The sequence below is a fragment of the Lacerta agilis genome, chromosome 8 (assembly GCF_009819535.1).
Source record: "Lacerta agilis isolate rLacAgi1 chromosome 8, rLacAgi1.pri, whole genome shotgun sequence".
NCBI classification, from domain to species: Eukaryota; Metazoa; Chordata; class Lepidosauria; order Squamata; family Lacertidae; genus Lacerta; species Lacerta agilis.
The window spans coordinates 13,937,810-13,951,969 of NC_046319.1; the positions used below are offsets into that span (position 1 = coordinate 13,937,810).

The window sequence follows — 14,160 nt, forward strand, 5'->3', positions numbered from 1 at the left end:
CACTCCCGATGTTGCTGGGCTCCTGCCCCACAGCCAGCATGAGCAATGGTCAGGGGTGATGGGAGCTGTGTCTGCAGGGGCAGAGTCCCCATCCCTCAGTTAGAGGAAAGTCTCTCTGGAGTGCCTTTTACAATAGGGTGGACCTGACGGTAGGGAAAGGCAAAGGCCTGAACAACTCGACTCATTCCTGCTCCCTTTGGGGGGGCTTGTTTAATTGCAAAATGTTAAGGGGCAAGGAAGTTGGTTTTGACCACTGTTATAAGTGCTAGTTTGAAGTAAAACAAAACAAAATGGGAAAACTTTTAACTTATGTCCAAGTTGCCCTGTGCTTTAAATGTCACTGTGTAGAGAAGACTCCTTAACCCCCTTTTTCATGATACCATCACTGTAGCAGCTGTATTTTAGAGACTGTAAACCTGATCATGACTCTCTCTCTCTCTTTTAAATGCTAATGCTGAAAGGTTGTACACTTTTTCTGATGCAGTATGTAGCCATCATGGATCTAACATTTCGGATGTGTATATTGGTAAATAGGTCAAGTTTTGGGGGCAAAGTCTGAGCTACAATAAATTTCTGGTTCTAAATTTTTCTTTTGTTGCTGTCTAGCTTTCTGCCTCTTTGTTAGGCCTGAGCTGAATTCTTTCTGCCTAGCAACTGAATGCATTTCTTTTAATCCTCTAGGTCGGAAACAAAATGTGTAAACGTTTTTCTGACAGGGCTTCTTAAAAGAAATGGGGGCTGTAAACATTGCACCTTGGTGACATAGATTTGGAAGCAGGATCTGATGAGGGTATCCCTCTTAAATTATTTTGTGCTTGTACAGGTAAGGGCCATAGCTCAGTTGTAGAGCATCTGCCTTGCAAGCGGAAGGCATGGCCAGGTATGGTTGGGAGAGACACCTGCCTGAAACCCTGGAGTGCCACTTGCATACTGTGTTGACAATACTGAGCTAGACGGCCCCGTGCTCTGACTCATTATTAAGCAAGGTAGGTCTTTGAGAAGTTTTGGACCCAGAAAAGGAAATCTAAGTATATCAAAAGTGTTCAGTTTTGCAAAAAGGCAGTTTGGAACCTGGGTGTTGAGGCATCCTTGTTCATTCTGCCTTTTGCAAATACCTGTAAGCTGGTCACATGAACATTATTATTAGTTCCGCTTGCAGCGTACCAACAAGACAGTCCAACTGCTAATAAGAAATGACAAGGACACACCTTAACAAAAACAACTATATTTCAGCCCCCAAACCAAGCACCTGAAATCACATGTAAACCTTTATAAATGCAAATCTTTGGCTTGAGCCCCACATAGGAACAAAAAACAGTTCAGAATTGGCTTGTATGTAGTACCTCAAGGCTGTTTTCTTTACAGTTATTAGCTAAGTATAGGTGAAACAAAAAATTAATAGGACAGTGACTATCCAGTACTCTTAAAGTGTAAGAGTTTTTATCTTTACTACACCCATGCAAGTAAAGCATTTCAGGAGACACTGTCACCCGTAGCATTTTTTCTTTATAGAGGTGAGGGTGCATGTGTTACACAAAAGAATCCAGAAAAGGCATCAAATCCTCCTCCTAGAGAGCTCAGCTCTTCTTCGATTTTGGAGGTTTTCACACTACAAATATCTCTGTTCAACCAGCGAACAAATAAAGTATATCCAGCACACGCTTTATCAGTATAAAATACACAACACGCAAAACCACACACACACCCCTTTCAAAGTCATCCTTTAAAATGCATGTGCTGGAAGGATGCTGCTAACTGCTTTGCCCAAAGGCCCAGTCCTTACTCTGCTGAGAGGCCAAAGCAATCTTGAAGTTATAGAATGCCTGTACAAGGACCTCCTGTAATCCATGAGTGGAATCACACACACACACATAAACAAAGCTGTGCAGGAGGAGTAGCTTTCCAGCAAGAAAAGACTCAAGAGGTCGCATAAATAGCCAAGAAGTGGGAAACCTTTTCTTGGAGGGTCCATATCAAAGGATGGGCAGGTAATGGGTGATGAGGGCTTCAGCCCCCCAAAAAAATATTGAGGGGGGTACCACTGCTGGGCCCCATCTCCCCGCCCTACAGCGAGGATGAACACCACACATTGCAGCAGCTCTCTGCCGCCAACTGTTCACTCCAAGGAAGCTGCACAGCTCCCTCACAGGCCGAAGCCAGGCTCCGATGGGAGCCTGTTGAGGGGAGGGGGCTGGTCACGCGTACAATGTGTTGGGCGCCTGGCAGGTAGATAAAAGAAGAGGCTTAGAGAAAACTATTGCCTGTTGTCCTTGGACACATTGTGAGCCAGCCAGTTGACTTTGGTTTTCCAGCTCTCCCGCAGGGCTTCGTTAAACTTGAGTTGGAAGTGTTTCCTTGCCTCTTCATCCGTCTTCCCTAATGCCAACGAGTCCTAAGGAAGGAGGAAAAAGAAACTAAATTTATTGTTTTATTTTTAGTTCAGTTTCTTACCCGCCCTTCACCATAAGGTCCCAGTAACTAAAAACACAGTATTAAAAACAATTTAAGACATGGGTTCTCAAACTGGTCAGTGGACCACAGCATTGTCCATGCTCCATAACCACATTGATTTTTGACTCCGTTTTTATTGCTGCTTTCATTTCTTACATATTAATTTGTTGTGTTCTCTGGAATTGTAAACCCAGTACAACATGTAAGAAATGAAGGTACAGAAACATGATTGAAAATCGTGCAGCACCTAACAATTGCTGTGGCAGGCAGACAAATTCAGTGGTCCGTGGGGGGTGGAATTTTGGAGAAAACAAGGTCAGCCTGCTGTAAAGGTGGGTCCTTGCCTGACCTTAAGGTTTCCTTGAAACCTGCCTGATCTCTCTCTCACCTTGAGATACTGGATGTCTTTGGAGCAGCTTAGCTCTGGCAGCCCCGCTGCTTTCATCAGTGCAAACAGGTGTAGAAAGAGGAGGCCGTGGCATCGGAGGATCATGTAGGCTCTTTCGCAGTACTCTCTGAATCTGGAAGGAAAGAGGTATGAAATGGAAGTGAATGGATGGGAGGACAATGCTTCCCCCCCCAAATAAAATAAAATAAATTGTGCAACTTAACTAGGATTTGCACTAGATACAATTCAGGAACAATTGTACACAGCAACACACTGCAACATATACATGGGGGAACTTGGGCTTCGTGGACCGCTTAGTACAGCCCATTGCCAGAACCCAACTATACATTTGCTTGTTTTTATAGACAAGGTGTGTAATTAGTTAGATAATTTGTAATACCTCTTACACCACTGATTTATTAATTGCCTTCTGGGCCATAGTCTTAAGGTTATTACGTGCAAGGTAATTAAAAGCAATTTAACACACAAAAACAACGAATACATTTAAAACAAGACTAAAACCCTAGCAAGTGGCCTTAACGCGCGTTACAGACCATTCATCAAGCGGGGTTGGTGGGTGTCTTCAACTGTTTCCAAAAGTGCAGATAGTGGGCTCCTGCCGTATCTCAAAATGCTATTCCACAGAAGGCATCCACAATAAATGCCCTACTCTGAGTTACTGCAGTGATCTACTGGGTGTGTAAGGCACAAGGCGGCCTCTCAAGTAACCTGGTTCTGAGCTGTATACGGACTTATGTGTTAGCACCATATGTAGGTGTATTTCTGTCTTTTTAATATAAAGGTGGCCCATTAACTTTAGTGGGTCTGCTCTGAGTAGGACATTGGGTGCCAGCCCATAAACTTCCTCCCGTGTGCAGGTGTTAATACACAGAGATTCTACACAGACTCTCACTGTGCGTGTGCATACACCTTTTACGCACAACATCCATTGTATATAGTCCATCTCTCTGGCTATGTTTCTCAGTTACCAGCCACTTCCATCCTAAGCCCCAGGCAAGTTGGGGACGGGAGAGCCCAGCCAGATTAAATTGGAGGCAACTTTCAAAGCAACACAGAGCTCATCCTTTACCTTTCAAACTTCTCGCTGTTGCTGGTTTTGCCCTGCTGGATCACGTGGACGAAGTCGTAGGTCAAGATGAAAGGGACCCGCTCACGATTGATCCCGAACTTGGTCTTGAAATTTCCCAGGAAGTGACCAAAATCAATGTGAAACAGCTGGAAACAAATTTGGGGGGGGGGGGGGAGCAGGTTAGGGCTTCTAACTGCAAGCCTGGCAGCATCATCCTGAATGGCCTAGAATTTCCCCACACACAAAACGGACCCAAAGCTACTTGCACCATTCTAAAAACCAATAAATTCTGCACTAAGAAATAACACAATAGGTTTTGCAAGCCTTACAGCAACTGGTATTCAGAAGCATTACTGCCTCAGACAATGGAGGCAAAGAATAGCCCTCATGACTAGTGGCCATTAGCAGCCCCCTCCACAAATTTGTCCAATCCTCTTTTAAAGCCATCCAAGTTGGAGGTCATCTCTGCCTCCTGCGGAAGCAAGTTCTAATGTGAGGGGGTGGGGATTTTATCTATCGGCTGTCTCCATGCCATGAGTAAATTTACAAGCTGCTAATGTGTAGCCTCTTCGTTGCCTTTTTCTCTTTAAAAAAGTCCCTAACGCTGCAACCTCTCCTTGTGGGAGAATTTGAAAGCCACTGAAGAAGTTCAAGGGGTTACCTTCCTTATTGGTATAAAACTACCTCACAGGGTTTTTGAGAGGATTCAAAAAGAGGTGGGAAGAAATTAACCAGCTGCATCGCCCCTTGAAGGCGTATCAGATTGCCAATACCTGGCCGTTCTCTCGGATCATGATGTTGTCACTGTGGCGGTCTCCAATGCCAAGCACGTAGGTGGCGACGCAGTATCCAGCACAGGAGAGCGTGAATTCCTCAATGGCTCGGTCCAGCGCATCACTACACAAGAGGCAGGGAACAAAAACCCACTGAAGATAAGCTGGAGCTCATCCTTGCAAGGCAATGTAACCTTGCAGCCAGTGTGGTATAGTGGTTAAAGTGCCGGACTAGGACCTGGGAGACCAGGATTCAAATCTCCGCTCCGTCATGAAGTTCGCTGGATGCATACCTAATCTACCTCACAGGGTTGTGGGCGGGTAAAATGGGGAGGTGGTGAAACCATGTATGCTGTCGCCTCAAGTTCCTTGGTGGGACATAAATGATTCAAAATAACAATGGAGTGAGCTAGGTCAGAGAAAATCGCCAGCTTCTCCATGGCTGCACGTACATACACCATATGCATTTAAAGAGCATGACTTCCTCCCAGGAACTAGTTTGTTATGGGTACTGGGAATTCTAGGGGTAAAACTACAGTTCCCAGGATTCTTTGGAGGATGGAGCCATGTGCTTTAAATGTATAGTGTGTATGCCCCATACATTTCTGTTACAACCACAAATGGGATGTAATTGCTTGGGGGGGGGGTTGCCTTCTCTCATATATACCAGCCTCAGACACTGAGATCAGGTAAAACACCTTAAACCAGCCCCAAACATAATGTGTCAATGCAGGAAGGGATGTTCTCAGTTGCAGCACTCATTACACAACAGCCTCCCCTTCACAGATCTGGCAGGTGCCAACCCCAATGGGTTTAAGCCATCTTTTAAAAGATATTTATCCAGGTATTTAGATGATATGTTGCTGGGGCTGACAGTGCGATGCGCAGAACTTCCCACACTCACAAGGTGCTGAGGGTGGTCACTTTTTTCTGTTGAAAAGTAGATAGGACTGGAGGAGGAAGCTGGGTAAGTGACTCTCTTTCCCACTTCCTCTTTCAGCTTTATGTACTTTTCAAGGCTCCCAATAAACCCTCCAATGTACTCGAGGCACCAGCTCAAAAATTCTGCATGTGCCCAGTAAGCCTATCAAAGGTTGGCGACCCTTCATCTATTTGGGAAGTCATGAGGGTTTTTTTTAACCCTCCCTAAACCATTTTGCAATTTGATTTATATTTGTGGGCTTGAATCCACAGCAGCACTAAGCCTCTCATTCCATTCGTGCAAGCATTTACGCCAGGGGTCAGCAAACCTTTTCAGCAGGGGGCCAGTCCACTGTCCCTCAGACCTTGGGGGGGGGGGACAGACTATATTTTGAAAAAAATATATGAACGAATTCCTATGCCCCACAAATAACCCAGAAATGCATTTTAAATAAAAAGACACATTCTACTTATGTAAAAACACGCTGATTCCCGGACCATCCGCGAGCTGCATTTAGAAGGCGACTGGGCCTCATCCTGCCCCCGGGCCTTAGTTTGGGGACCCCTGATTTACGCCAGCACAACACAACCTCCCTCCCTCACCTCCTCTGGAGAAGATCTGGGGATGGAGTGGAGTGGAGGGCAGAGAGAGCAGTTCGCATGTGTGAACTCAAATCCTTGCACTAATTGAACAAGAGGCCTTAGATACAACCTACTGTTCTTACTTGCTCTAATGATAATTAAAAAATAACAGTAGTCATAGTAAGGAAATAGAATTGTAGAGTTGTAAGGGGGCCATCTATTCCAACCCCCTGCAATGCAGGAAGAAGTGTTCTTTGATGTTCCCTGCTTTGGGATTTATTTTAAATCAAGAGCGGACTAAGATAAAATAATACAAAAACTTACCCTGGGTTCTTGGACTTCAGCCAGTTCAACAGGGCGTCCTTGTTGAAGGCAGCAGTGGCCGCCATATTGCTCTTGTTGAGCTGAATGTTGGCAATCGTGTCCGAGTCCATGACCACTTCTATCAGTCCTGTCTTGTCTCCCGTGGAAAGGCAGCCATAAGGAGTCATCCTTAAAGAAGGTAAGAGTGAGGGGAAGATGTCAGGACCCTTTTAAAAAAAATCTGGGTGTTTTGCAGGGAAGCCACTGCCAGCCCAAGTGAGCAGGTACATAGCCAAAAAAAGGAAACAAAAACCCAAGCTCTTAAAAGGCCCAAGCCACAGTCACTGTTGGGGGAAGAGAGCAGGGACTCAAGGCTGTCCTGATGCCAGAGATAAATTTCAAAGACTCTGGAGCAGCGGTAGGCAACCTAAGGCCAGAGGGCTGGATGTGGCCCAATCGCTTTCTAAATCTGGCCTGCAGACAGTCCGGGAATCAGCATGTTTTCACTTGAGTAGAACGTGTCCTTTTATTTAAAATGCATCTCTGGGTTATTTGTGGGACCTGCCTGGTGTTTTTACATGAGTAGAATGTGTGCTTTTATTTTTTTTAAAAAAATATCTGGGTTATTTGTGGGGCATAGGAATTCGTTCATTTCCCCCCCTTCAAAATATAGTCTGCCCCCCCCACAAGGTCTGAGGGACAGTGGGACGGCCCACGGCTGAAAAAGGTTGCTGACCCCTGCTCTGGAGCAAGCCCTGAGGCAAGGGCTTTTATATACCCTGGTTGGGCAGTCAGGTGACAGAATGCTTGGACTGTGTTGAGTTTCTGTGCCTTAAAAGTGCCATTTTATGCTGGGCTATCAGTCTGCTCTGATTGCAGCAGACACAGAGGTAGTGCACCATTAGCAGCCTGGTTTGAGACTGCCCTACATACATAAACACACACCCCTACACCCAGGGTTAATTTGCAAATATCAAGAGAGACAGGAGTGAGAGACCCAAGCCAGCTTCAATGGCTTGCTCTTTTGTGGATCAGTAGCTATATAGATCTCTCAGCCCTAATCAACCTCAGAGGGTTGTTGTGAAGGTAATTTTTTTTTGGGGGGGTGGAGAACAGAAGAGAGAACTATGTATGCAGCCTTAAGGACCTTGGATGAAAGAGGGGGTATAAACATCATAATTGTTTATTTTGGAACTCACCTGAGATCTAGCCCTTCTTTCTTCCACAGGATATCCATCAGCTGGATCATCTGCAGGGTCAACATATCCTGACGGAGATCTGAAAAATTAAGAAACATTTCTCTTTTTTCCTCTATTCATCCCATGATTTCCCCCATTTCATCAGCGGTTATGATGATCAGAACATTTGCCTTTGTGTGTTCTTCATCTGGCCACAAGGGGGCACTAACAACATGCAGATTTGTGCATTCCCTGTTTTAGGGTGCTCTGATGATTAAAACTGGGAAAGTTGGGGTAGCATTGTGACTAAGAGACTAAGGGTTGTAACCAGCATTAGTTCTACTCAGAGTAGACTCCGTGCACATTAAAAGCAAATAGCCAAATCAAGAGGTAAATATATAATACTGTAACCTGCAAACTGTCACAAATATGGATGTAGATAGATATGCACATGCCCCAGAACAGCCTCTATGCAACCGCACCTCTTAATTCCCTTGTCAAAACTCACTAGTTTTAATAAAAAGCCAGAGCAGGCACGCATGCAGAGACACAGCAGACAGCCTCTTTCCTGAAAGGTGCTCCTAGGAGCCTTAAGTCCAGGAATGGGCAACCTGCAGCCTTCCAGATGTTGCTGGACCACAAACTCCTTATTCCTGCCTTATTGTAACAAAGCCAGAGTAAACGTAGTTGAAATAGTCACATACACTTCTAATTTCCCCCATCCTCTGCTCTTTCCCAGTGTCTATATTAAACTGTAAGCTGCTTGGGGCAAGGACCTGCCATATCGCTGTTTGTAAAAACACTACACAAAGACGGCATCCAACAGATAAGTGATAGCCAGCTGCGTAGTTTAACTACATGCTCCTTAGTTATCATGACCACTGCTACTGGGAGAGGTGTCTCCCTGGGAAAAAGAGGCTCATCCTATATCCCCAACCCAGCAAGAAGCTGTTCTGTGGTTTCCTTACCATCTCCATTTTTGAAGATGATCCCCACGTTGCTGGTGCCGCCTATCTCTTCATTGTTAAACACGATCCACAGAGGCTTCATCTTCGAGTCCATGAAAGTGCAAAGCTCCACACTAGAAAAATTGCACACACACATATATATATGAAAACCAACTGAAAACCTCCACCCACCTGCAAAAGCTTGGAGGTAAGAAGGGGTGAAAATAATAAAACTTTTAAATGGTGCAAGATAGACTCTTTCTACATAGCCATGCTGTGTTGTCAAGCTGCTCTACTGGATCCCTGGCAGAAGGAGGGAGATCTTTCCCCCCCAACACCTGCTGCCAGGTCCTTTAAAATCAGGGTTTCCTAAACTTTAGTCACCAGTTGCTTTTGGACTACAACACCCACCACCCCTAGCTAGCAGGACCAGTGATCAGGGATGATGGGAATTGTAGTCCAATAACAGCTGGGGACCCAAGTTTGGGAAGCCCTGCTTTAAAAGGAGAGGCTAGAGATCAAACCCAGGCCCTTCTACATGCAAGGCATGTGCTCTACTACCGGTAGTCACCTACAGCCCTTCCCTTGAGGTGTAAGAACAAAAGGAAGCTGTTTTATACAGGGTCAAACCAATAGGTCCATCTAGTTCAATACTGCCTGTAATGACTGGCAGTGGCTCTCCAGGGTTTCAGGCAGGGAATCTTTCCCAGCCCTACCTGGAGACACCAATGGGGATTGAACCTGGGTCATTCTGCTTGCAAAGAAGATGCTCTACCGCTGAGCTCAGAGCCCTCCTGGGTCAACACCATCCTAGGCCCAGATTGCGCAAAATGGCTACAGCCAAACTGTTGGTGGGGGATGATGGCTGCCAGCACTGAACTCCGGTGCTTAAAAGTTTGTACCGGCTGCACGACTGCTACCAGCTCAAATTTGAGGTTCTTGTACTAATTTATAAATCCCTTCACAACTTGGGCCCAGGGGGCTGCTTATACCCCTTGTATCCCTGCCTGATTACTGAGCCCTTCCGGGAAGTCACTGTCAGTAGTCCCCCGCAAGGCGCACAGCTCATATCTGTGTGTTTGGTTTTGGGGAAACACTTCTGAGGAGCAACCTCCCAGCAGAGATCACACAGACCCCCCTCTCCCTGTTGAACTTCCAACTCCTGTTAAAGAACCGTATTATTCCAACAGGCCTTGTGAATTCCCCGATTTGATGTTTTAAAATAGCATCTTGGGCTTTTTTTTCATCCGCCTTTTTTCATCTTTGTCCGGTCCTGGGCAGTATAAACTGCTGAAATCGATAAAATGAAACCGGCCCACTCTGAGCAACCACAAGCTCTGGTGCAATCCAAAGTATCCCCTTGTGTCAGCAATGGGAAATCCTTTTCAGACCAGGGGCCACGTTGCCTCCTAGGCAACCTTTCAGGGGTCACATGCCAGTGGTGGGCAGGGCCAGAAGCAAAAGTGGGGCGGAGCCACACGTAAATTTACTCTATCCTTCCTCCAGGCAAGCGAGAGGCATTATCAGCAACACATTCTAGCCAGGAGGATGCAAAGCAGTGCTGGTGAGGGCTGTGGGCTGTGAAGGGGTGTAGCCTAGGGAGAGTTACAAGGGGGTCTGGAGGGCTCCTTGCCTGAGGATCCCCAGCCCTGCCTTACCTGACTTTTGCCAGGATGACACTGGGGTTCAAGGGAGACTGAAGGTTGGAGAGAGCTTCCAGGTAGGTCTCTTGCCGCAAACAGGTGTGCATGAACTCCTTAGTTTGAGGCTTGGGGTTCTTTAGGGCACTTAATTTGACGATGCCATTCAAGGCCTTCATCTTGTTGAGGGCTTCACTCTGCATTGGGAGGCAGGATGAAAAATTACAACCATAGCCAAATCAACTCATTTCGTTCTGTTAGAAATATTTAAGGCGTCCAAATAAGATCCCGCTGACATTCCATTTGGCCTCTGTACGTGAAATAAAAGCACTATTTAATCCGCCGGGGCTCTATTCAGACCTTTCGAGACCCTAAACACTTAAAAGATTTTGGTGCCTCCATATATAATACAACCCACAAGATAAAATTTAATTTTTCGAAATGAAACAAAACCTACAGTAAGAAGGAAAATTATATTTGAATTTTTTCCTCCTACTTCTAATCACAATGGGAAATTTCTGTGGTGCCCCTTTTCTCTTGATGCCATGGCCTAAGCACATGCTTATTTTGCTTAATGGTGAATCCAGCCCTGGGGCCTGCCCTGTACCAACCTGCTGGGTTGAAAAAGTGCATCCCCTTTGGACAAGCCAGCTGCTTACCTGCCTCATCAGAGATTTCATGTGGTGGGTGCTCCCTTGGCAATAAGCTTCTAGGATCAGGCCAAACCTTAAGGCCACAGATGGGACGTGCATTTCAGATCTAAGTGGCGATAGTGAGAGGAGGAAATTGACATTTTAGGATGATGGTGATCTTTTTAAAAGAAATATCCTTCACCCAAAATGCTCCCACGGAAATAGCTTGTTGTCGAAAATGATAAGAATGTTGGTGCCAGTGATTACGGGGATGGATATATTCTAAAGTTGGATGGGAGCCGCTACAGATAAAGTCCCTGCCCATTTGTTCAAGCATATAAACACACCTCAGCAAGTGAGGGCCCTCAGAGAAAGGCCTCTGTTGAAAATGTTGAAAAGGGCCAACAAAATTACTTCTTGATTAATTATAATTTGTTGATGGTTTTATCCATCCTTCACCAGAAAGTCCCAAAGTGGGTTACAGCCACATTAAAAATACAATATTAAAATCAGTTGACACAGTTTGGGTCTTTAGCAACAGTAACAACAACAACAAGCGGGTGGGGAGGAGATTTTCATTGGGACCACAGCTGGTCGGGGGGGGGGGAGGGTGAGGAATAAGGAAAGAATTAAACTCCGTATTCCTTCCCTGCCGCAGCTTGTGTCATGCGGTTAGCTTTTAACTGTACACAAAGTACTTCCTTACCTGAGGTGCCAGAACAGGAAGTGCCCTATTTTGCGATTGGATAAGGCCCTGTCCAACAGGAACTTGGTCAATTCGCAGTCTAAATAAGATTCGTACTTCAGCACTTGAACCAGCTGGAGGAGGTACTGGAACAATTCGGCATCTCTGCAGAAGGAGAGGCGGCAGCAGAGGAGTCATTTCCACACCACAAGTGCAGAGGCATCAGTTGACACGCAGCACAGGGCTATTGTAAACCAGCAAACCCACCTCTTCCTCCCCGTTGTTCTTACTCCCTTCATCTACTTATTTTTATTTCCCCGTGGGGATTTTGGGGGTGGGTGGGTGAGGGAGACAGACTGCTGGGGCAGAAGGCACGGAGCCCAACAGCAGAAGTAGCCAGAGCGAATGACAGGAAAGGATATGGCTGGCTGGTGTGCCTTGGACAGAAGCATTCCATGCTGCAACATTCAGTTACAGTTCTCACAGGTTTCAACTTTTCTTCCAGCAACTTTGTGGGCATGGCAGAGAGTTATGCAGACAGTTCCATAACCACTCATGACTCCACCCTGGGGTAGGCGTGGGTTAGCTTTTCTGCCCTCTTGTTTGCTTGGCCCAACCCCTTTGCTGGTTCCCATTGGGACTGGTAGGGCATAAAAATGAGGCCAAGAAAGAATTAGGGCCAGCAGGAACCTACACATTTTAGTTTTATCCCCATGCACCTCCCTACAGAGTTGTACAAGGGCAACACTGAGATTGAGGAGGAGCTTAACTGGATGTAAGCAAGAAGGCAAGCAGGTGGGGGGCTGGCTGATGATACTGAGATTGATGGGGCAGCACCCAATTTGCCTTAACAGACCAGCTTCTGATGCGCTCTCTCTCTCTCTCTCTCACACACACACACCCCGACAGCAGGCAACAAGTTATTGCAAAAACGAAGATGCAGAAGATAACAAATTGGTTTTACTGATATTACTCCTCATGCTTTTATCCTATCCTTCCACCAAGGAGTTCAAGGGGGTGCACAACGTTTCCTTGCCTGCCACCCCCAATTTTTTGTGGTGTGGTTCAGAGACTTTTGCTGTACTGTTTTTGACGCCTGCTACAAGCTTCCTTGTTTAGACAAGCGTACCTAGCCCTGTTAAGTTCATTATGTGCTTTTGTTTATAAATACTGTGGGAAGGGTGGAATTGCTGAATACTGATTACATACTGCGTAAATAAATATTGAATAAATGAACATTGATTACATACTGCATAAATAAATGGAAACAATAAAATGTTTTTTTTTCCCCCAGGAGGGAAATAAAAAAAATAAATTCAATTGATTTTATCTATATTTTGGTCATTTTATTGCATCCACTTTTTAAAAGTCTGTTGGTCTTTCTGCTATTTTTTTAAAATGAGCATTTTGTACCATTGTATGCAAAATAGGGTCTGCGGCTGCTGCTTGTGTTGCTCACCTACCCCCACTTGCCAAACGTCTATTGGCGGCCACGCAAACTGCAGCATGAAGACACCTTACGTTTTTATGTATATAAGAAGAAAACTTTGGGTTGCTGCCAACCAAGTCCTACTCAGAGTACTAATGGGCCTAACTTAGTCATCCCGGTTAATTTTCAGCAGGTCTACTCCATTAGGCAAACTCTCCCCTCAACCATCATCTAGGGGAAGCCATTCCAGAAATGGGAGAGGTGGAAAGCCATTCCACCAAGCTGTCTCAGTGGGAGAGATAGGAAACAGAAGGCTCGTTTCATCCACTTTGCTGGAGACCTAGCTCCATCAAGCACCTCCCGTGCCCCCTGAACTGTGCTAACTGCTTAGAAACTGGGGCCCGAGTTTTGGTTTTGATTCTCCCCCCCCCCCCCCGCTCTCTTTTGCCTTGCGTGTCGCCTTTTTCCAGACTGCAAGCCTGAGGGTAGTGACCGTCTTGTTTTGATTGTACGTAAGCCACTGTAGGAGCATTTTTGGCTGAGGAGCAGGGTACAAATGCTGCCAATAAATAAATAAATGTAAGCAGGCATTGGCTACATTCCACCTTTCGTGTTATCAAATGGCATATGAATCTAGCCAAATGAGTAACGTCAGGCAAACGTCCGTTTTACTCACGTCAACTTTTTCAGCGAGTTGACTGTGAAGGAACCTACGTAGCGATCGGGGAAGTTGAAATCCAGCAGCTCTAAGGCGTTGAGAACGGGCAGCTCCGGCCAAGACTGTAACAAGTGGATCATCTGCAAAGTGGACATTTTTTTTTTATAAAAAAAGACAAACTGAAAACAATAAAATACTTGGGGTGGGAGGGAAAGAAGATAGATTGACAAACTGGAACACGTCCAGAGGTTGTTGGAGGGTCCAGAACCTCTTTCTGCCCAAGGGCCGCATTCTATTTTTGGCAACCTCCCGGGGGCCACATGCCAGCAGTGGGCAGAGCCAGGGGGAAGTGGGTGGAGCAAAAATCAAAACTTTTGCCTTTGTATGTTAGTTTGATTGCCACACCAGCTCACAAACCCCTCTTTCCTCTCTCTAGACAAGCAAGAGGCATTGCTAGACACATTTCAGTTAGGCACAAAAGAA

The 14,160-nt window shown here is 45.7% G+C and overlaps 1 protein-coding gene across 1 annotated transcript in view; it reads right to left on the reverse strand.

Moving 5' to 3' along the window:
- Positions 1–2,196: 2,196 nt before the first annotated feature.
- PIK3CD (phosphatidylinositol-4,5-bisphosphate 3-kinase catalytic subunit delta) overlaps positions 2,197–14,160 on the reverse strand; it is a 35,343-nt gene continuing 23,379 nt past the window's right edge. Inside the window, exons 13-23 of the mRNA XM_033156240.1 lie at positions 13,696–13,817; positions 11,612–11,755; positions 10,933–11,032; positions 10,292–10,470; positions 8,655–8,767; positions 7,708–7,786; positions 6,530–6,697; positions 4,703–4,826; positions 3,930–4,075; positions 2,840–2,972; positions 2,197–2,392 (exon numbers count right to left, since the gene is read on the reverse strand). Of these exons, the coding sequence (XP_033012131.1) occupies positions 2,255–2,392; positions 2,840–2,972; positions 3,930–4,075; positions 4,703–4,826; positions 6,530–6,697; positions 7,708–7,786; positions 8,655–8,767; positions 10,292–10,470; positions 10,933–11,032; positions 11,612–11,755; positions 13,696–13,817 (1,446 nt within the window). The 3' untranslated portion in view covers positions 2,197–2,254. The remainder of the gene's footprint in view (positions 2,393–2,839; positions 2,973–3,929; positions 4,076–4,702; positions 4,827–6,529; positions 6,698–7,707; positions 7,787–8,654; positions 8,768–10,291; positions 10,471–10,932; positions 11,033–11,611; positions 11,756–13,695; positions 13,818–14,160) is intronic.